The 23,796-nt window shown below is 38.6% G+C and overlaps 1 protein-coding gene across 1 annotated transcript in view; it reads left to right on the top strand.

Annotated features, from left to right (window-relative positions):
* The window catches only part of LOC143385399 (ATP-binding cassette sub-family A member 17-like), a 101,027-nt gene that overhangs the window by 21,973 nt on the left and 55,258 nt on the right, over positions 1 to 23,796 (top strand). Inside the window, 9 exon segments of the mRNA XM_076840874.2 lie at positions 277 to 404; positions 1,543 to 1,705; positions 7,851 to 8,110; positions 9,829 to 9,945; positions 11,270 to 11,387; positions 16,377 to 16,550; positions 19,797 to 19,969; positions 20,901 to 21,044; positions 22,111 to 22,240. Of these exon segments, the coding sequence (XP_076696989.2) occupies positions 277 to 404; positions 1,543 to 1,705; positions 7,851 to 8,110; positions 9,829 to 9,945; positions 11,270 to 11,387; positions 16,377 to 16,550; positions 19,797 to 19,969; positions 20,901 to 21,044; positions 22,111 to 22,240 (1,407 nt within the window).

Below are 23,796 nucleotides of genomic sequence, written 5' to 3'. Positions count from 1 at the left end.
AGTCACTTTTCTGGCTGCTTTCATGAAGTCTTCTTGAACTACAAAATCATGATCAGCACGAATTGCAAACATACCTTTTTCAGTGCAAACATTTCTCAGGTGGTTAATCAGATTCTTGTCTGATGTCTTTGTCTTCCCACCTTCTGTCTTTTAATTTCTTTGCTCCTATATTTGCAAAATGAATGAGTGAATGGAGAAGTAAACTGATATTTTATATCTCCTTAGGCATTTGCCTGCACACCCAGCTGCTCACTAATTGGATTTTTCTCTCTATAGTTCTAGGCTTTTCTTCCGTGCCTGTGTTTGAAAGTTACATAATTAATGATCCCAAAGCTTTCTACATATTGGTAGGAATTGTTTTTGACCATAACTTCAATGACAGCAGGGAACCTTTGCCACTTAGGGTAAGAAAATCTTTTCTGTAACAAACTTCTTTAACAACTTAACTTGAGCCTAGGTAGCTTATTTGCTCCTCTGCTTTCCTCTGTGGTAGCTTTGCCATCTTATTTCCAGAGTTGATGAGAGAATGCTTTTGTGTTTCATGTCTTTGAAGTCCCTTTGGCTTTTAGATTCTTTAAATGAGAATTTATTCTGCGCAAACTTCTGTCCTGACAATGCTGGATGACATGTATTTAACTGCTTAATTATAGAAGTGGGCTCCAAACCAGGGTACATAAAGCCCAGTCCTAGCTCTGCACCTTATTAGTGGTGCAACCTCAGAAAAGTTATGAAATGGTGTCTCTGCAATGTCTAACATTTTAGGGCCCCAGTGTCCTTATTGGTGTAGTGAGGTTATTATTAGTGCCTAACATACAGGGTTGTTGTGAGAATGAAATAGATTTATGTCTGTAAAGCACTTAGAACAGAACCTGTAATAGGAGTTTTCCAGAGAGGATTAGTTATTTTGCCATTATTACTAATCTCACTTCAGGTATGATAGGTTTCTGTGTTTGTTTAAGGGAAAAAAAAACAGTTAAAAATTTGAATATTTAATGTTTTAGAATGGGAAAATTACTCATGTACAATTTTTGTGCTCTATGATCTAATGATTAATTGTTAGAACTTGTGTGGGGTTAATAAAATAACCGGGAATACTTTGTAGGCACTTCACTCATCAATGCCAGGCACATTGCAGACACCATTTCATGTAAGCCTACAGCAGTCTTCAAAATAGGAGCTGATAATAGCATCCCCATTTTATTGATGGGGAAACTGAAGCATAAAGAAACTTGTCCAGGGTAGTATAGTTCTTCTATAGGAGATTTTGAGTTTAGGTCCAGTGGCCTGTTTTCAGAGTATTATTATTTATTATTATTTATTAGTACCCTATTATTTTTTCCCCAGTTTGGTTCCAGGGATAATTTTCAGAGAATGCAGGGAAGACCTGCATGAGAGAATGCTATGTGGTCAGTTCCAGGACTGACATCAACTAGTGTGGGCCTTTCCTCCAGTCACAGCTGATGTCAAGCACAGTGCTTTGTTTTGCCACTGCTGAATTTCACCATCTTGTGACCAAATTTGTTTTCTCTTTATACTCTGTAGGTGAAGTATAACTTGCACTTCAGTTATATTCGGAGGAACTTTGCATCAATGAAGCATGTGTTTCTTCAAGAGGACTCCGAAGGCTGGTGCACATCCTTTCTTTATCCTCCTAACCTAAGCTATGAACCCAGGGAATTTGCATTTACTGATGGCAGAATCCCTGGTGAGGAAATCCAGAAGCTGTGTGAACTACCATGAGCATACCCACTCTTGTCCTATGGCTCATATTTGGTTATTTTCTTTTTTAAAATTTGTTATATTGGGCTGAGTATGTGGCTCAAGCGGTAGCGCGCTCGCCTGGCATGCGTGCGGCCCGGGTTCGATCCTCAGCACCACATACAAAACAAAGATGTTGTATCCGCCGATAACTAAAAAATAAAGTTAAAATTCTCTCTCTCTCTCTCTCTCTCTCTCTCTCTCTCTCTCTCTCTCCTCTCTCACTCTCTCTTTAAAAAAATAAAATAAAATAAAATAAAATAAAATAAAATAAAATTTGTTATACATGACAATAGAATGCATTTTGACATATTGTACACAAATGGAGCATAGCTTCTCCTTCCTCCAGCTGTACATGGTGCAGAGTCATTCCAGTAGTGTAATCACACGTGTACATGGGGGTAATAATGTCTGTCTCCTTCTACTGTCCTTCCCATCCCTGCAGCCCCACCCCTCCTTTCATTTCCCTCTACACAAACCAAAGTTCCTTCATTCTTCCCTTTCCCACTACCTCACTATGGATTAGCATCCGCTGATCAGAGAAAACATTCAGCTTTTGGTTTTTGGGGATGGGCTTATTTCACTTAGCCTGAGGTTCTCTAGTTCCATCCATTTACTTCCAAATGCCATAATTTCATTCTTCTTTAAGGCTGAGTAATATTCCATTGTATATATGTACCACATTTTCTTTATCCATTCATCTGTTGAAGGGCATCTAGGTTAGTACCATAGTTTAGCTATTGTGAATTGAGCTGCTATAAACATTAATGTGGTTGTGTCACTGTAGTATGCTAATTTTAAGTCCTTTAGGTATAGACCAAGGAGAGGGATAGCTGGGTCAAATGTGGTTCCATTCCAAGTTTTCTGAGGTATCTCCATACTGCTTTCCATTGTGGTTGCATTAATTTGCAGTCCCACCAGAAGTATATGAGTGTACCTTTTCCCCCACATCCTCGCCAATACTTATTATTGCTTGTATTTTTGATAATTGCCATTCTGACTGGGGTGAGAGGAACTCTTAGAGTAGTTAAGGTTTGCATTTCTCTAATTGCAAGAGATCATGGACATTTTTTATATATTTGTTGATTGGTTGTATTTCTTCTTCTATGAAATGTCTGGTCAGTTCCTTAGCCCATTTATTGATTGGGTTATTCGGTTTTTTTGATGTTAAGTTTTTTGAGTTCTTTATATATCCTGGAGATTAGTGCTCTATCTGAGGGGTGTGTGGTAAAGATTTTTTTTCCCATTCTTTAGACTCTCTCATCATGTTATTGATTGCTTCCTTTGCTGAGAAGAAACTTTTTAGTTTGAATCCATCCAATTTATTTATTTTTTTAATTTTACTTCTTGTGCTTCAGAGACTTGTTAAGAAAGTCAGGTCCTAAGGTGACTTAATGAAGATTTGGGCCTACTATTTTTCTTTCTTTCTTTCTTTCTTTATTTTTTATTTTTTTGTTTTGAGAGAGAGAGAGAGAGAGAATTTTTTAATATTTATTTTTTAGTTTTCGGTGGACACAACATCTTTATTTTATTTTTATGTGGTGCTGAGGATCAAACCCAGCGCCCCGTGCATGCCAGGCAAGTACGCTACTGCTTGAGCCACATCCCCAGCCCCGGCCTACTATTTTTCTATTAGGCAGATGCAGGGTCTCTGCTCTAGTGTCTAAGTGTCTCTGCTCTAGTGTCTAAGTGTCTAGTGTCTTTGATCCACTTTGAGTTGATTTTTGTGCAGGGTGAGAGATAGAGGTTTAATTTCATTTTGCTACATATGGATTTCCAGTTTTTCCAGCACCGTTTGTTGAACAGTTTATCTTTTCTCTGATGTATGTTTTTGGTGCCTTTGTCTAGTATGAGATAACTGTATTTTTGTGGGTTCGTCTCTGTGTCTTCTATTTTGTGCCATTGCTCTACAAGTCTCTTTTGATACCAAAACCATGCTGTTTTTGTTGCTATAGCTCTGTAGTATAGTTTAAGGTCTGGTATTGTGATGCCTCTTGCTTTAATCTTCTTGCTGAGGATTGCTTTGGCTATTCTAAGTCTCTTATTTTTCCAAATGAATTTTTTAAAGTACATTTTTAGTTGAAGTTGGGCACAATATCTTTGTTTAATTAATTTATTTATTTTATGTGGTGCTGAGGGTCGAACCCAGCACCACGCATGTGCTAGGAAAGCCCTCTACCACTGAGCCTCAGCCCCAGCCCCCCAAATTAATTTCATGATTGATTTTTCTAGTTCTATGAAGAATGTCATTTGGATTCTAATTGAAATTGCATTAAAATCTGTATAATAGTTTTGGTAGTATGGCCATTTTGACTACATTAGTTCTGCCTATCCAGGAGCATGGGATATCTTTCCATCTTCTAAGGTCTTCTTCAATTTCTTTGTTTAGTGTTTTGTAGTTTTCATTATAGAAGTCTTTCACCTCTTTTGTTAGATTGATTCCCAAGTATTTTTTTTTAGGCTTTTATGAATGGGGTGGTTTTCCTAATTTTTCTTGCAGTGGATTCATTGCTTATGTATTGAAATGTATTTGATTTATGGGTATTGATTTTATATCCTGCTACTTTGCTGAATTCATTTATTAGTTCTAGAAGTTTTCTGGTGGAATTTTTTTGATCTTCAAAATATAGAATAATGTCATTAGCAAATAGTGATAGTTTGAGCTCTTCTTTTCCTATTTGTATCACTTTAAATATGGCTCATGTTTGCGATGCTGTTTTGTTATTGTTTTGCTGCTTGAACACTTACTAATAAGCTTAGCACTTCAGAAGTAGTTGAAGGAATTTGCATTTGAAAATGTGGCATTCAGTAATATGCTTACATATAAGTTAAAACATATAACATGCTTACATGTATGTTATGCATGCAATTATATTGTTTGAAAGAAGGATGGAAGCATTTTACATGAACAATGAGTGTGAGTCCCTTTCCTAGGTTTCTGTATATATTAACTTTTCTTTTAAAAAAAAATATTTACTATTACTCTCTGCAGACCACCATTTTAGTGGACTTTTTAAAGATGTTAAAGCTCCCAGAGTGTTGTATGGGAATTTATCTTGATGCAATAATAGCTCTAGAGGTTACTGCCAGGAAATTGATCCCCAAGACTGGAGAACCAACATTTGCATATCCTCTGTGTCACAGCAGACACCAGCACTTACTTAAGGTACTGGGGCGGAACCACCTGGTCCCTGTAGCTTTCTGAGTAGTCTGCTGAGCACCTGTGGGCTTTGTCTGTGTTTCTTGGGCAGAGGACATCAGGGACAGAGTGCAACCATAACTGGTGTTACCAGTGGGTGGCCAATGTAGGGATGACAAATCCATCATCATGGGGAAAAAGTGATCTGTGCTTTACAAATGTGTCAGATTTATCTGGCCATTTCCACTTGTAAGTTCCACTCCTGTTTATTCATTCTCTCTCTTTTCTCCTTCCTTCCTTCCTTTCTCCTCCTCCTCCTCCTTCTTTTGTGGTGTTGGTGATCAAACCCTGGGCCTTATAAGTGCTAGCCAAGTGTACCACTGAGCTACACCCCCAGGCTGCTCTGTTCTTTTGAACACATATCCTGTTTAACATATATGTTCCATTTATCCATACCTAGCATGCCTCTTTCCACTAACTACGCCCTTTGTGTTTCATCTTTTCTCTTCAATTTAATAAAGAAGGAACAGAACCCAACTTTCTTCATTGTTGAAAGGCTCCATGCCTGCCTGGGCAGCTCTAAAGATTCTTTTCTTGCTTTGGAGGATACTTCCCAGCTCTGTCCCCAGAATCTCTGAACTCTGCCTGGCTTCTGCATTGATTAATGCTTCACTTTGATTTTACTCACTCTGATATTTTAGATCTTCTTGATTCTTATTCTGCCCTCCTGCCCCACCCGACTACTAGCATAAGAACCCCAGTTTCCTCTTCTAGGCCACATGATCTTGGCTGACTATGCTCCTATCCTTGGCCTCAGAAAGGTTCCTTTCCCCTACCAGTCTTGCTCAGGAGAAGCTGACAGAACATTAAGACCAAAGGGTGTGCTTCCAAGAGCTCCTAATTTGTCCCAAGGGATGGTGTGTGGTTCTAAATCTGGGCCATGATCCCTTGGTGCTTTAGTTCTCTTTCTGTGGGAATTCATGCTGACTTTTTGCCCTGGCAACCTTCTAGTGAGGATAAATTAGAGCCTTTCTGAGTGGCTGCTTCTCATCAGCTTGCTCTCTTGTGGGAGGCCAAACTAGCACGTGACTGTGTCTGTCTCCCTTCTGATTGGTGCGGTATCATGGGTCACTCTGTGATCTGGTTGCCTAGGTAACCCAGACACTAGCCCCAATTTTTAGGGTACGAGCGACTGTGTCTTTGTGCATGGGCTTGCCTTCCTACATCCCTATGGGTGGAGCTATGCTCACCTATTCCTTTGTAATATTACCCCTTGCCCTGTTTGAGATAGAATGTTCCATGGAAGCATCCTTTGTGTGTCTCCTTCTCTTACTGTGTCCTTGGGTGTGGCCTACCTAGATGTCAGTCAGCCTGCTGACATCAGACATCATGAAGCTAAACTCAGCCCCAGACATCATGAAGCTAATCCTCAGCCCCTTGCCTCATTTAAATAGCTTCTCCTCAATAAAAGGGGTCAGCACGTGTGGGCTCCCTCTCTCTCTTTCTGCAGACCCTTAAGGTCAGAGGAGCCGCCACAGCACCCCCAAAGAAAAAGGTATTTCTGTCTCTTGCGTGGTTATTTCGTGCAGCCCAATTAGCCCAGTTCCCCTGGAGTGACCCTGAGTGTTTAAGTCACGAGCCCGGCAAGTGGCGTCCCTGGGTGGGCAAAAGGTCTGAGTGTTTCTGTTGCCAGGAACGCGACACTCTCTGCTGTGGAAAAAGATCTAACTGCATCTGACAAAGTAGACACTCCTATTTGATACCTAGTTTGCTTGAACCAACCTGAACCATTACAGCCCCAGCTCTCCTTTCTGCCATGCCAGCCTTCTGGAGAAGTAGCAGAACATCACTGGAGTTCTATTCAACCTCTGTCCTTCACAGTAAGCATTAGATTCCTATGAGAAAGCCCAGGATCCAGTTCTCTTGTGAAAGAATCATGGTCTCTTTAGATTTTTATGGTTTCCCTCTTTATGAGAGATTTAGGGTGAACGCCTTTTAGGCAAATAACTGTTTATTTTTTTAATAGTTGGTAATCTACACCTCATTTTACAATGACCACACAGTTGGCTTGAAGTCTTGGGCTTGCATGCTCACCATGTGAGAACCCACATCCAGGTACTTATAGTTTCATGTGATTCTAGAAAAGATTCAGCAGTTATGCAGTGAAAATATTCCTACATATAACCAAGAACACAAAGCTATTTCCAGAATTTATTACTGATGATTTGCCTCTCCCTTTTTCATCCTGACAGATCTAGGTCTGCCTAGATCTAGAAAATAGAAGGACAGTAGTCACTTCTACTACACAGCTAATATACCCGACCTTGCTCTGCCCATATGGAAGGCTGGCTGCCCATGCTTGGAGGTAGGGTCATTACCTCTTGGAGAATCTTCACCTTTTAACCTGTTTTTCCTAAAAGATGACCCTGGTATACTACACTGGATTGAAATGCGCATTGCTTGTGGTAATGACAGTTTTTGAGGCTTAGCAGCAAAATTCAGAGACATAATCCTTGGATTATGCACAAGTGACAACTAAGAAACAGGTCACAATAGGTCAGGGGGCTATATCTTCTAAGTGCTTTGAGTTTAATAATCCTGTACATGCTGGATGATCAAAACTGCAGAACAAGAACTCCATTCCCCAGAGTTTGAGTAGAAGGGAGAAGATATACTTTCCTGGACCTTGGGAGATTCTCATGTGGGACATTCCTTATTTTGTTGGCTCCGGATTCCTGTATTCCATTTCTGATCAGACAGGCCATCATCTCAACCTAAGGGGGCTCCGTGGTAACTTCCCTCTTTACTCTGTATGGTAGCATGCAGGCTATATGGATGTTGTCTTGCCAGTGTCTGTCTCTAAATGGCTAGCCGTGATCTGTCTGAATCATCAGTTGTTTCACATCTTCAATCTTTCTTAATTTCTTATGCTTGATATCTCATTTTCTTGTAGGATACTTCAAAGAAGGCTTCCTGGGCATACAGCATGCTGTGGACAAAGCCATTATGCATCACCATGCTCGCAATGCATCAGCTGACATGTTTGAGAGACTCAATGTGCTCTTGCAGAGGTTCCCACATGGGCCCCATATTCAGGACGGGTTCTTCCTGGTCCTTCAGAACGAGTTTCCACTGTTCCTCATGCTCAGCTTTATATGCATTGAGCTCATCATCATCAATACTGTCCTACTGGAGAAAGAGAGAAAACTGAAGGTAACCTCATCTGCATCAGATGGGTGGCTCTCCTGGGACAGGGATCTGGGGAGCTGCTAGTGAAACTGGTCAGAACAGGAATAAGGCCCAAGCAGTTAAGAAGTTGCTTAGGTGTCAGAGTGACCTCCCAGGTGAAACATAGAACTACACTCATTTTTAACCTACTTGCAATTTAGAGGATGCCATTCATTTTTATTGCAGGAATCCTTGATTTTAGCCTTGGAAGGTCCAGCCTCGTATATCCGGGTTGGGTAGCATACTGCCTCCCATGAGGAAGGTGTTCAGAGGATGCTTGTTTGAAGGGATGATCATCCATCCACAATTCTCTCTCATTTCATGGCAGAGTGGATGGGAAGCATTCTCCAATGAAGACACTACTTTAGACAGGGTTGGTCTTGCTGAGTTGCTGCTGAAATAACCAATTTTACTTGCTCCTTACACTTTTCTGTTTGCCTGCCTCCTGTTGTTTGCTCTACTCTCTATTCTCATCTTGCTTTCTGCTTTTTATTTTTGGTACTTGGGATTGAATGAGTCCTTTTTACGAGACAGGATTTTGCTAAATTGCTCAGGCTAGGCTTGAACTTGGGATCCTCCTGCCTTAGTCTCCCAATTTACTGGGATTACAGGTGTGTAACCATGCCTGGCTTCTGTTCTTTAAAAAAAAAAAAACAACAACAATCTTATTACTCTTAAATTTTCTTCTTCTACTGATTCTTACAACTGTGTATTTAAAAAGACTGCTGGGGATTGGGGTTGTAGCTCAATGGTAGCCTAGCATGTGTGAGGCACTGGGTTCCATCCTTAGCACCATATAAAATAAATAAATAAAATAAAGGTATTGTGTCCATCTACAACTAAAAAAGATTTTTTATAAAAGATTGCAGTGTCTCTCTGAGCATTGTCTGACCTCACTGATAACATTTATAGCTAGAAAATTGCCTTCCTTGGCCTGCTTTATCTTGGGTAGTCAGTTGAAGGAGCAGAAACCAACTCAAGTGCCTTTTGAGGCTGGACAGTGCATTGGCTCTGCTCTAGAGTGGCAGGAAGGCAAGCGAGCCTCCTTTTTGCTGCCATGGATAACATTGAGACTCTGCACCTACTGAAAATCCCTAGAGGAACTATGAGCTCCCACTGTGTGGCCAGCATTCCCTTTAAGTTTCCAGATATGAGATGGAGTTTGACCGTCCCAGTTTGTTCAATTACTTCAGCAACAAACTAGTGTAGAGTGCTAGTGGACATCAAATATTTGCACTTCAGTCATTGAATTGGTCATGCATTTTCTCTTTTACACTTTAGACTCCTCTTTAGATGAATGAAGGATAAATACTGATTTTGAAAAACAAAGTAACCACCAATAGAATTTAAAATTAGGACGTATAAGAAACTTAGACTTCATCCTTGGGCCATAGGAGTCATCACTTATTGGAGGCATTCAAATAAATGAGCTAATCAATAGTATACTTACATTACTAAAGGGGAATAATTTTAATACAAGGCCTATTGTATTATATCTAAACCGATAAATACCACTCAACTCACTGGTTTGTACTCCTTTTTCCAACTTACACAGTCTCCCATTAGCCTCCACTAACCTCCCTTTCCAGTACAAACTCATGACTCCTCATTCCAGTCTGCTTGGGTCTTTATAACAGACTGCTGGATCAGACCAGAAAGGACTGAGCACTGGTCATAACATCTAGTTCTTCTGATTTTTCTAGGAATATATGTATATGATGGGATTGAACAGCTGGCTGTACTGGGTTGCTTGGTTCATCACATTCTTCATTTCTGTCTTCATTGCTGTTTCTATCATGACCATTCTCTTCTGCACAAAGGTACATGTCTTATTCTTTAGGACATGCTAATCTATGAATGGGTGGGAAAGAAATGTGGTTTGGTGTGGTTATTGGTGGCTGCTTGGAAAACCTCAGGTTGATACTGGCGGTGTACACTGAAACTTTGGGGAATTAAGCAATTAGAATCTTTGCCTTCCTTCAGTTTCCTGATCTTCAAGTAGTGTACATGGGTGTGGCTAATTTCATTAGTAAAGTAGAATGCTAAAAGATGTACTTTTGGAAACTTTAAAATAATACAAATTTTAAACTTCACAAATAACTGATAATAGTTATTATAAATGATAAAAAAAACTTTGTTTTACATTAATGGTATTATGGCTTTTTGTACTTTTACACAGTCAATGAAATTTTGTCAATTTACATTTAATGACTAAATTATAACCCCCTATTTGGATATATGAAAATTTATCTCCTAAATTGCTAAAATTATGTCAGTATGGGCAAAGGAAGGCAAGAAAACCCAGACCAAGTAGCAAAATATAGGAAACAAAATGACCAGAAAACACTAAAACGATATCATAATAAATAGGATATAAGATATAAAAATAAATACCAAATTTATCTGTTGTAATGATAATGAAAAATGGGATAATTTATTAAAAGAAAGAAGCATCCACATTGGGTCAAAAATTAAATCCAACTGGGTACAGTAGCACATGCCTATAATCTCAGTGACACAGGAGCCTGAGGCAGGAGGATCCCAAGTTTGAGGCCAGCCTTAGCAATTTAATGAGTCCCTCAGCAATTTAGCAAGACCCTGTCTCAAACTAAAAAAATAAAAAGAGCTGGGGGTGTAGCTCATGATAAAGCACCTCTGGGTTCAATCCCTAGTGGCAAAAACACAAACAGACTCACAAATTTAAATCCAAACCTATGCTTTCCTCCCCCCCACACACAAAAATATACATGTACAGAGCATAATTTGTAAATGATAGAGGATGCTGACCAAATATCAGTCTCAAAAATTGAGTATAACCAAGGTGTGACGGCACATATCTGTAATCTCAGCAATTTGTGAGGTTGAGACAAGAGGCTGGCAAGTTCCATGCCAGCCTTGGCAACTTATCAAGACCCTGTCTCAAAACAAAAAATAAAAAGGTGTGGGATTGTAGCTCAGTGGTTGAGCACCCCTGAGTTTGATCCCCAGTGCCCCCCCCACCACACGCACACCAAACTGTGTATATTGTTTACTTTAAGATATCTTGAATTTTAAAAACATTTTGTGCAATGTTTTATGAGGCGCTTTATGGTTTCTCCACATTCTTTCCATGTAAACATTACAGATCTGTGGATTGTTTTCTAGGTGGAAAACATGGCTGTGTTCAAGAATAGTGATCCTAGTTTGATTTTTGTTTTTCTAATGTGTTTTGCTGTTGCTACAATTTTCTTTGCATTCATGATCAGCACATTCTTCCAAAGAAGTGAGTTCTTTATATAATTTTCTGTCAGAGGGTGTTTATGATTTTTTTAAATGCAAGCAATGTCGTTTCTATCACCTATATTATGTGGATACCCACATTCAAAAGAATGGACATGGACATCTACATCACGATCATATATATTAATTAAAGTGATTAGGGACTGGGGTTGTGGCTCAGTGGTAGAGCACTTGTATAGCATGTATGAGGCATTGGGTTCTATTCTCAGCACCACATAAAAATAAATAAATAAAATAAAGGTATTGTGTCCAACTACAAACTAAAAAAATAAAAAAATAAAACAGAAGTGGCGAAAGAGGGGATCCCTGTCTTGTTCCAGTTTTTAGAAGGAATGCTTTCAATTTTTCTCTATTTAGAATGATGTTGGCCTGGGGCTTAGCACAGATAGCTTTTACAATGTCGAGATATGTTCCTGATATCCCTAGTTTCTCTAGTGTTTTGAACATGAAGGGGTACTGTTTTTTGTCGAATGCTTTCTACATCTATTGAGATGATCATATGATTCTCTTAAGTCTATTGATGTGATGAATTACATCTATTGTTTCTATATGTTGAACCAACCTTGCATATCTGGGATGAACCCCACTTGATCGTGTGCACTGTCTTTTTGATATGTTTTTGTATTTGATTTGCCAGAAGTTTATTGAAACTTTTTGTACCTGTGTTCATTGTATCTGGTCTGAACTTTTCTTTCTTTGATGTGTCTTTGCCTGGTTTTGGAATCAGGGTGATATTGGCCTTATAGAATGAGTTTGGAAGTGTTCCCTCTTTATCTATTTCACAAAATAATTTGAAAAGTATTGGTATTTGTTCTTCTTTGAAGGTCTTGTAGAACTCAGCTGTGTATCCATCAAGTCCTGGGCTTTTCTTGGTTGGTAGGCTTCTGATGGTGTCTTTTATTTCTTTGCTTGAAATTGATCTGTTTAAATTGTGTATATCATCCTGATTCAATATGGGCAAATCATATGACTCTAGAAATTTGTCAATGCCTTCGATATTTTATTAGAGTACAAATTTTCAAAATAATTTCTAATTATCTTCTGTGTTTTTGTAGTGTCTGTTGTAATATTTCCTTTTTCATCACGTTTGTTAGTAATTTGGGTTTTCTCTCTCTTCTTCATTAGCATGGCTAAGGGCTTATCAATTTTTTTATTTTTTAAAAGAACAAACTTTTTGTTATGTCAATTTTTTCAGTTGTTTCTCTTAATTTCATTGATTTCAGTTCTGATCTTAATTATTTCCTGTTTTCCACTGCTTTTGGTGTTGTTTTTCTTTTTCTAAGGCTTTGAGATGTAATGTTAGGTCATTTATTTGTTGACTTTTTTATTCTTTTAAGGAATGAACTTTCCTCTTAGTACTGCCTTTATAGGGTCCCAGAGATTTCATATGTTGTATCAGCGTTCTCATTCACCTCTAAGAATTTTTTTAAAATATTTTTTTAGTTTTACATTGACACAATATCTTTATTTTGTTTATTTATTTTTATGTGGTGCTGAGGATTGAACCCAAGGTCTCTCACGCACAAGGCGAGCACTCTACCACTGAGCCACAACCCCAGCCCCATACAAATTTTTTATCTCCTCTTTGGTGTCTTTTGCAACCCATTGTTCATTCAATACTACATTATTTAGTCTCCAGGTGTTGGAATAGCTTTTATTTTTATTTTATCATTTATTTCTAATTTCATTCCATTATTATCTGATAGAATGCAGAGTAGTATCTACTTTTTGTATTTGCTAAGAGTTACTTTGTGGCATAATATACAGTCTATTTTAGAGGAGGATTCATGTGCTGCTGAGAAGAAAGTGTATTCGCTCATTGATAGATGAAATATTCTATATATGTCAGTTAAGTCTAAGCTATTGATTGTATTATTGAGTACTATAGTTTCTTTGTTCAGCTTTTGTTTGGAAGATCTATCCCTTGGTGAAAGAGTTGTGTTAAAGATATCCAGAATTATTGTGTTGTGGTCTATTTGACTCTTGAACTTGAGAAGAGTTTGATGAACGTAGATGCTCTTTGTTTGGGGCATATATATTTATAATTGTTATGTCTTGTTGGCATATGGTTCCCTTGAGCAGTTTGAAATGTCCTTATTTATCCCTTTTGTTTAACTTTAGCTTGAAGTCTACTTTATTTGACATGAGGATGGAAAGCCCTGCTTGTTTCTGCAGTCCAAGTGAGTGGTATGATTTTTTCCAACCTTTCACCTTCAGTCTGTGAATGTCTTTTCCTATGAGATGAGTCTCTTGGAGGCAGCATATTGTTGGGTCTTTTTTTTTTTTAAATCCAATATGCCAGTTTATGTCTTTTTTAAAAAAAATTATTTTTAGTTGCAAATGGACACAATACCTTTATTTTATTTGTTTTTATTTTTATGTGGTGCTGGGGATAGAACCCAGTGCCTCACTCATGCTAGGTAAGCACTCTACCACTGAGCCACAATCCCGGCCCCAAGTCTATGTCTTTTGTTTGGTGAAGTTAGGCCATTAACATTCAGGATTATTTTTGAGACATGATTTGTATTCCCAGCCATTTTGTTTATTTTTGGTATTTAACTTGACTTGTTTTCTCCTTTGATTAACTTTTCCTTTAGTGTAATACTTCCCTCTGCTGATTTTCATTTCCTCCTCTTAGAAAATTTTGCCGAGGATGTTCTGTAGTACAGGCTTTCTAGTTATAAATTCTTTTAACTTTTGTTTATCATGGAAGATTTTTATTTCATCATCAAATCTAAAGGTTAATTTTGGTAGACATAAGATTCTTGGTTGGCATCCATTTTCTTTCAGAGCTTGGTATATGTTGTTTCAGGATCTTCTAGCTTCAGGATCTGGATTTAAAAATCTCCACATATCCTAATTGTTTTTCCCCCTATATGTAATCTGATTCCTTTCTCTGGTGGCTTTTAAAATTTTTCTTCTTATTCTGTATGCAAGGCATTTTCATTATAATGTGCCTTGGTGTGGATCTGTTGTAATTTTGTACATTTGTTGTCCTGTAAGCCTCTTATATTTGGTTTTCCAATTCATTCTTCATGTTTGGAAAATTTTTCTGATATTATTTCATTGAATAGATTGTTCATTCCTTTGATTTGGAACTCTATGCCTTCCTCTATCCCAATAACTCTTAAATTTGGTCTTTTTATGTTATCCCATATTTCTTGAATGTTCTGCTCACAGTTTCCTACCATCTTCACTGTGTGGTCAACATTCTTTTCAAGATCATTTTGTCTTCATTGTCTGAGGTCCTGTCTTCCAAGTGGTCTAATTTGTTAGTGATGCTTTCAATTGAGCTTTTGATTTGTTTATTTTTTTTTCATTTCAAGGATTTCTGTTTGGTTTTATTTCAGAACCTCTATCTCCCTATTGAATTAATCTTTTGCTTCCTGTATTTGCTTATGTAGCTCTTTATCAAAATGATCTTTTGCTGCCCATATTTCTCTTATATCATCCTTTAATTCACAGAACATTTTAATTTTGTACATCCTGAACTCCCTCTCTGTCATTTCTTCTGTTGTTGTGGCCATGGATTCTAATAATGTAGTATCTTGATTTGTTTGGGGCACTTTCTTCCCCTGTTTTTTCATGTTGTTTGTGTGTCTTCCCTTCTAACACTGCAGATCCATGGCATTACTGTTTTTACCTATAGGCTTATAGTGCCCCTGCAGGTTTCTAATACCTCTCCTTTGAGGGGAAGATCAATTGTTAACAGATCCCAATATAAACAATATACAACCTTAAACCAAATAGTTGCTATTAAGGCGTTTCTGGTTTAGTCACAATTTACAGAAATGGTGAGTTCAATTATTATCTACAATATAAACAGTAGGTTTGCAAGAGTTTTCAGTTTCCAATGGTGGACAAAGAATTTGGGGGTGGGGGTGGGTGAAGGGTAGGATGAGATTTTTGAGGGGGTAGGAGGTGAGGATATAGAGTTATTAGATCTTAGGAAGTGTGAAAGGAATCTAAAGAAGATGGTTAGTAGCAGGAGAAGATAGAGGAAGTGATTTTGGGTAGACAAGTTGTTGGGGAGATGGTAGAGTACCTAAAACAAACACACATAAATATTAAGAAAAGTAAAAATCAAACCCAGTGCCTCACACGTGCCACACAATTGTGTTACAGCTAAACCACAGCCACAGCCCATATTTTCAATTCTTTTTTTTTTTTTAAAGAGAGAGTGTGAGAGACAGAGAGAGAGAATTTTTTAAATATTTATTTATTTATTTATTTTTAGTTTTTGGCGGACACAACATCTTTGTTTGTATGTGGTGCTGAGGGTCGAACCCGGGCCGCACACATGCCAGGCGAGCGAGCTACGCTTGAGCCACATCCCCAGCCCTCAATTCTTATTCTTTTAACTTTCTAGGAGTTAAACATCTGTATTTAACTTGAGTTTAGCTCCCAGATGTCAGTCAGATTGGCCTTGTACCCAAATTTTGAGCCACTATGTCTACAGACTGAAAAATCTTGAATTCTTTACCATAACTCACTAGTTTCAAGACATTAAACAAATTTATTTTGTGTGACTAAGCTTCAGTTTTCTCCTCTGAAAAACAGGGAAGTTATGAAGATTCAATAAGATGATGTATATATATAAAATACTTGGCATATTGCCCGGTAGGAATTAATAACTGCTTTTCAAACTACCACTCATCTTTGAAGAAGAGGGCTTTTGTTGTAGGAGAAATTAATGCAGTTTTAAAGAGAGAAAGTTTTACACAGATATTTAAACCTTTATATAAAGGTCATTTCACATTTTAAGTGCTACAAATGTTTTTCATCTTAATTCAGTGAGTGTACGACTGTAAAAGGTCTCTATCAAAATTTTTTTAAGAGATTGCTTCTTCTCTGAAATGCTGAGACAAACACAGAGATACTTGCCTTACTGTGGCAGGGGAAAAAAAGGATATGTCATAGTTCTTTGTGCATTACTAATGAAATTCTTGATATCTTCCATCTAAATTTGCAGCACACGTTGGAACTGCCTCAGGAGGCATCATCTTCTTCTTCACCTACCTCCCCTACCTGTACCTCACTTTCAGCTACCACCAGAGGAGCTACTTTGAAAAGATAACCTTTTGTCTCTTCTCAAATGTTGCCATGGCAATGGGAGTCCACTTCATCTCCATGTTTGAGGCAAAAGGTGAGATTTATCTTTCCCAAGCTCTCTCTAGGGTAGTGCTTGGATGTTTTGCCCCAGGCAAGGCTGACCTTCATTTACCAATAAATATAACTGACACAGTTCATTCAGTGTTCTGAGCATTTACGTTATTCTTAGAACTGTGGTAGATATTTTGTGCAACTCTAAGGAAATACACAATATTGTTCAAACCATAAATTTACAATAACATTGGAAAGCTGTTTGTGATGACGCATGTCTATAATCCCAGCTACTTGGGAGGCCAAGGCAGGAGGATCACAAGTTCAAGACCAACCTGGGCAACATAATGAGACTGTGAAAAGGGCTGGGGATGTAACTCAGTGGTAGAGCACTCCTAGTTCAATCCCCAGTACTGAAAGAAAAAAAAAATAACCAATATATTTGGGGAAAAGAACTAAAGCATATTAAATAATTAGGAAATTAGAACTGAATGTGGTGGTGTGCACTTGTAGTCCCAGCTACGTGAGAGGCTGAGGGAGGAGAATCACTTGAGTTCAGAAGTTTGAGGCTAGCCTGAGCAACATAGCAAGACTCTGGCTCAAAAAAAAAAAAAAAAGAATTAGGAAATTAAATGCCTATGTAATTATAGATACAAAAAATATAGATACAAAAAATATGGAGACTTATGATTAGAAGCTTGGATAACACTTTAAAACTTTACAGATATATATCATATATTATTATTATTGCCTTTAGTGTCTCTTCTTTTTTTAATGAGTTCTCTTTTTTGAAGACTTTTTAAATATCTTTATTTATTATTTATTTTATTTTTATGTGGTGCTGAGGATCAAACCCAGGGCCTCACACCTGCAAGACAAGCACTCTACCACTGAGCTACAGCCCAGCCCCTACTGTCTCTTCTTTTACAGGTTGATCTAGGAGACTATATTAGTCAGTTTCATGTTACTATAATAAACAACCTGAAATAATTTACTTACAAAGAGAAAGTTTTGTTTTTCTCACAGTTTGGAGGTCATAGTTGAAGAACAGGTGGCCTCAGTGCTTTGGGCCTCTCAGAGGTTGGCACATCCTGATATGACCATGTAGAACAAACTTCCTACATAATGAGGACAGGAGTGAAGAAAAAATGAAGAAATTTGGGTAACATAATCCCCTTTAAGGGCACACCCCCCTAGTTATCTAAAGATCTCCCACTAAGCCCCATATGCTGAAGATTTTACCTCTCTATTTGCCAGCCTGAGGAATATGCTTTTAACATGTTCTTTAATCAGGTTTCTATTACTATAACAAAATAACTGAGATAATCAAATTAAAAAGAGGAAATGTTTATAATTCACAATTTTTGAGATTTCAGTCCATTGAAAAGAATGAAAAATATTGACACTAAAATTAAGATACTATAAAGAGAAGACAAAGATAAACAACAGAGTGGGAGAAGATACTTGTAACACATTTAACTGACAAAAGGCTTATATCCAGAATATTTGAAGAACTCATAAAAATCAGTTAAAAATGTTATCTTATAGTTCAAAAAGTTAGGTGGAAAAATTTTTAATTAAAATTTAAAAATTAGAAGAAAATACTTGATTAGTCACTTTATGAGAAAGGATACTCAGCTGAGTACAGTGGCACATGCCTGTAATCCCAGCTACTTGGGAAGCTGAGGCAGGAGGATGTTTGAGGAAGTTTGCAAGTTTGAGGCCAACCTGGTCAACTCAACCTTATATTTATAATGAATAAAAATAAAGTTAATTGACAATCAAAGGTCTACAGAATTGTGGAAACCTTTATGCTTTTCTTCTACTTGGACACTGTAGACTGTCCTAGATGAGGAGGTCTCTGAGTTTCATGAATCATGCATAATTAATGTTTATTGCCACTTTGGAATCAGTCCTGATATGTACAAAATTTTTAACCCAAAATGCAAAAAAAAACCAGAATGAAAGGTAAATCGGAGACTCTCTTACCCACAAGGACCTTAGAGATTGCCTGGCCTCTGCTTTCACAGCATGTCCTGTGACCAGCAGCTTCAGCCCTACTAAAATCTTGTTAGACATGCAGAGTCTCAAGCCCACCAAGACAGACCTCATCAGTCTACATTTTAACAAAATTCACAAGTGATTAGTAAGTACCTTAATATTTGGGGAGCACTGAGATAGCCTGTCTGTCTGCTCTCAGTACTTGAATCTTTCCTGTGGTGTTAATGATTTCTAACTCCTCCATCCTTTGTGGAAACAGAAGACATGCAGCATTTTGGATGCTTTAAATGAAAAGCTTTGTCAGCTCATGTTCAGATTAAACACTTGGCTCACACAGGATACATGTATACCCAGGAATGGAGCCAAAGCCTTCCTCAGTGCTTTCCTTTATTTGTGGAATAAGTATGTGTTCAGTGTCTTCTGTGTAATAGACCCTGACAGTAAATAAGCAGATTCACAATGCAATGCAGGACCTTCTATGAGTTAATATAGGGTGTTCCAAATGCATGTGGGATGGGCATCTCACCCAAACAAGGAGAGTGGGTACACATGATTCTTGGGTAAGTACTATCTGCTCTGATCTTTGAGGTAAGATTAGCCAACAAAGAAGATGCAAGAGGAGTAGAAAAGCATTCCAGATAGTGTGTGCAGAAATGTGGAGATGTGTCTTGGGTCGCCCAGTTTCTTTCTTTTTTTTTAAACTTTATTTAATTAATTAATTAATTTATTTTTTATGTGACGCTGAGGATGGAACACAAGGTCTCACATGTGCTAGGTAAGCACTCTACTACTGAGTCACAACCCCGCCCCCAAGTTTCTTACTTTTTGGTGTCAGTGAAAGTACTACCACCTTTTTGATAATAATGAAATGCTTTTTCTAGCCTAATGTGTATGTCTATAATACCAACTACTCAGGAAAATGAGGCAGGAGAATTGCAAGTTCAAGGCAAGCCTGGAAAACTTAGTGAGACTCTGTCTCAGAAGGAAAAATAAAAAGGGGTGGGGATGTAGCTCAGTGTTGGAGCACTTGCCTAACACGCGCAAGGCCCTAGGTTCCATCCCCAATACCACACACACACACACAAAAAAAAAAAAAAAAAAACAGCAACAACAATAACAACAAAAGTTTAGCTCTTAGACACAACTCCTCTATCTCTCTCTTTCCCTATGTCTCATGTTGATCCCATAATGCCCTAGCAGAAACTGGCCTGTTTCCTGACTCTTATTGGAAAGGTCAGTTGGCTTCTCTGCCTTTGATGTAGTGAATGTTCTCCTTCCTTTGTAACAGACACAGGCATCCAATGGAAGAACATGGGCAGTATCCGTGGAGAGTTTAGCTTCATTCAGGTGATGCTGATGCTCCTGCTGGATTCATTATTGTACTGTGTAATAACCTGGTATGTGGAATCCGTCTTCCCAGGGAAGTTTGGGATACCCAAGCCTTGGTACTTCTTTGCCATGGTGAGTTCTAATGCTGCTGATTTATAGATGGATGTTAGGCTTCTTATTATTTGTCATCAATATTCCTACATCTCTCAGTGATGTACTGATCAAAATCTCATCCTCAGGAGGTCTCTGGCCAAGGTTCATTTCAAACCATTAGCTTGTAGCTGTCAATGGTGCATAATTAACACTGAGTCTTAGTTTCCCTGATTCTTGCCCCACTGCTGGGGTGAGGTGTCAGTACCATGTAGTCTACCCTGGAGTGCCTGTGATGCCTTAACTTGGGCCTATTAAGTATCAGGTCCCATATTCTCCCATAGGACTCAATCTCCAACATGCTAGAGACCCCACACACCCTTTCCCCATTGAGGTGTGCTGATAAGGTGGCCCTGAAGTTCTTTGAGACCTCTGTGCCATCTCTCAAGGCTCTAGAAAGGCCACCGTTTTCCTTCTCTCCCATGATAACTAAGTTTTTCTTACAAGTTAAGTATCACATTTGACTCAGTCTGCTGCAGTGGCCTCTGGTGGCCCCAGACCTGTAGGATCTTGACTGAATCACACAGGCACTTGTTGGGACCTCTGCCAAGACTTCCTCGCTTCCATTCTCGGAGTGTGGGGGAATGGGTAGGGTTACTTCTGGTATATCTCTAGGTTCCAGCCCAGACTGCTGTCTTAGTAGCTTTCTAAGTACCTTGAGCCTAGAGATTAGTTAGTTAGCTTTCCTAGCTTTCCTAGCTCATTCCTCTGGACCATGGGTATAGATTGAAATGCAGTTGACTGGTAATGAGTCCACACGTGAGCTGATGAACTTTCTCAGGCATCATTAAATATTTGATATGAGTAAACTGCAGGTCAGAGAGGGAAGATTTAACTTACCACAGTATTTATCTTCCAGAAGATAAAGTCAGTCCACCTATATGATTAATGTATAGGTTGACTTCCTCTGCAGCCCTCCTACTGGCATGGGAAGCCTATTCCAGTTACACATGCACTACTGGACATGGGTAATCCTAATGAAGCTCCAAAAAAGGAGTTCATGCAGGAAGAGCCAACTGATCTGATAAGAGGAATTGAAATCCAGCATCTATACAAGGTACTGGCTCATATATATAATGTCTTTCCAAGGACTTAAGAATCAGCCCATAAAAGCCTGTTTTATTCTAACAGTGCTTACAAGGTACTCTTTGTGACTGAGAATTTAAATTCTTTCTGTAATGCCATCCTCAAACTTAGAGATAGAACTTGAAATGTCTTGTTCTGTTTCCTGTCGTGGAGTTAAGTAACTGGATGGCCTGTCTGGTGATCTGTCTCTTAGAGGCAGTCTCCTCTCATACTGTAGTGCCAAATACCCACCATTGGAGATGTGCAGGAATTTAGCCATTTGGTGGGTAACTTGTCTGTCAAATCAAACTAGATTTGACAGATTCCATGGTTAGCATATCAGTGCAGAAGGAGGTAAATGTCCCTTCACAGTGTCTGCCAGCCTTGCTCCACCAAGTGCCCTGTGTCAACTTAGGACTCCAGTAACAGGATGTGAGTTCAGTGCCTTAGTATCCTGCAGAGCATGGGTGTTCTGTTTGAATGTCTGTTCTTCAACTATGAGGAAGTGATGGGTATACTTATGTGATTTTAAAAAATGGTATTTAAAGTACTGGAGACATTTGACCTGGAAAACAGGTGACTCTAAGATTTCCTTACCCAGATCAATAACCTCACATGGAAGAGGCAGGGTGCCCTTTCTCAGGGGCCTAGCTCGGTAAAGGGGCAAGGTCTAGTTCCAGATGCAGGGAGAAGATTGTTGTTTATGCTTCAAGTACTTCATCCTTGAGTTCTAAGCCCTCTGTGGTTCTAGGTATCAGGGCAAAGGTGCCATTGAAATTGCTCCAGATCACCCTCCTCAGAGGCATAATAAAATAAGCCATTTCCTTTTAGATTCCCACTTGGATTCCCACAGATTAACTTTTGAGAGAAGTTGATGTGGGTATGCAGTTTGTTATAGTCTCTTCAGAAATGTATCCTGCATGGTGGGTGCTATTCTCAGCATCGCATATAAATAAATAAAATAAAGGTCCATCAACAACTAAAAAAAAAAAGTTTTTTTTTAAATGTCTTCTGCATGTGTGTGTCACTCTGTCAGTCACACCTTGACCTTCCCACAGGTATTTTACAGGAGAGGGAATGCACACATAGCAGTCAAAGATCTGAGCATGAATCTGTACAGAGGTCAGATCACTGTTCTTCTGGGACACAACGGAGCGGGAAAAACCACCATCTGCTCCATGCTCACAGGTACCTGGGTGGGGTCAGCCCTCCCGAGGAAACACTGAAGAAATCATTGAGCAGGTCTAGATTTTGGGCTCCATCTTCCCTGTTAAATTTCCCTGACATTTTGATAGTAAGCATTGTTTTATTGTTTGTTTTACCATCTATGTAATATCTGGTTGTTTAGTTTACTCTGCACCATGGAAAGGAAGTCTTTGCCTCTTTCAGTCAATATGCAGAACTTAATTTCTTTACCAGGAGAAGCCATGAACACTGAATAGCAGTTAGAACCTTCCTGCTACAGAGAGGCGGGAACTAATCTCTTAACAAAAACATTACCCATTTATTTGCTTTCGATTGTCACAAATACTTTCAGACTGGTAACTGCAAAGTTAGGTGTGATGGTGCATACCTGTAATCCCAGCTACCCAGGAGGCTGAGGCAAAAGGATCATGAATTTGAAGCCAGCCTGGAAAACTTAGTAAGATTCTGTCTCAAAATTAAATGTAAAGGACAAGGGATGCTGCTTAGTGGTAGGGATTTTATCTATCATGTTTGAGACCCTGGATTTAATCCCTGGTACCCCCTCCCCCCAAAAAAGGATACCTGGTGAATTATTTTAAAATTATTCTAATTTCAGAATAATTTATATACCTAAGTAATTATTTTACATTCTATCAAATAAATAATATTCTGTGAAATTTGAAAAAATTCATGCAAGAAACATATTTATTGAGGGTTTAACATATATAAAGCTCTGAACAAAACCAATAAGATGCATTTCATGGAGTTCTTAAAGCCAACAGGTTCTCCTTGCAACAACAGAATACCATACTGTTGAGAAACTTCTAGCACTTAAAGTCTGGCTGTTGTGATCTCTTCACATGTTGCCAATATGAATGTATTCAGTCTTCCATCAAAAACATTTGAAGAGCAACCAAATAGTGATGCTTGGGGAGAGGTGCCTGTGGCCACCCCTCTTGTATCAGGACTTAGAAAGCCATCTCAGCCCAGTTTATACTAAAGTGGAGGAACTCTGTGTGTGTAAAAACTGGGGACTGAGCCTGACAGCTTTCTGGATAGGATCAAGCAGATTCTCTTTCAGGTTAGGCCTTGCTGCTCCTGGCAGTGTGACCAGTTAGGGAGGGCCTCTCCCCTTACATGGGCTTGTGAGTTCCTCACCATCAGGAGGGAGATCCAGCTAACCCTCTAGGGTGAGGAGTGTCAAAGAGACAAGTTAGGTACCTGATTGTTTAGGGAAGCCACCTGTTTGCTTCATCTCATAGACCCTTCCCTTATTGCATTCCCTTTTGATTGTCTCTAGTATTCCTCAAAGTCTGTAATTATCTCATTTATTTGTATATATGTGTTATTTCTCTATATCTGCCATTCCATTCTGCACCTGAGGAAACCTATTCTGTTTACTTCTGGATTCACAATTTGTAGATAGTGCTTACACTGCATAGGTACTCAATAAATATTATAAATAAAAAAAAAAGCTATGAATGCTATATCAGAGAAGCCCTACCACAGTTTCTACCAGCATGACATGGCATAGAAAAATGTTAACCCTGCCCTGGTGA

The sequence above is a fragment of the Callospermophilus lateralis genome, chromosome 19, assembly GCF_048772815.1.
Source record: "Callospermophilus lateralis isolate mCalLat2 chromosome 19, mCalLat2.hap1, whole genome shotgun sequence".
In the NCBI taxonomy this organism is placed as follows: Eukaryota; Metazoa; Chordata; class Mammalia; order Rodentia; family Sciuridae; genus Callospermophilus; species Callospermophilus lateralis.
This window is presented reverse-complemented; position numbering and strand designations above follow the sequence as displayed.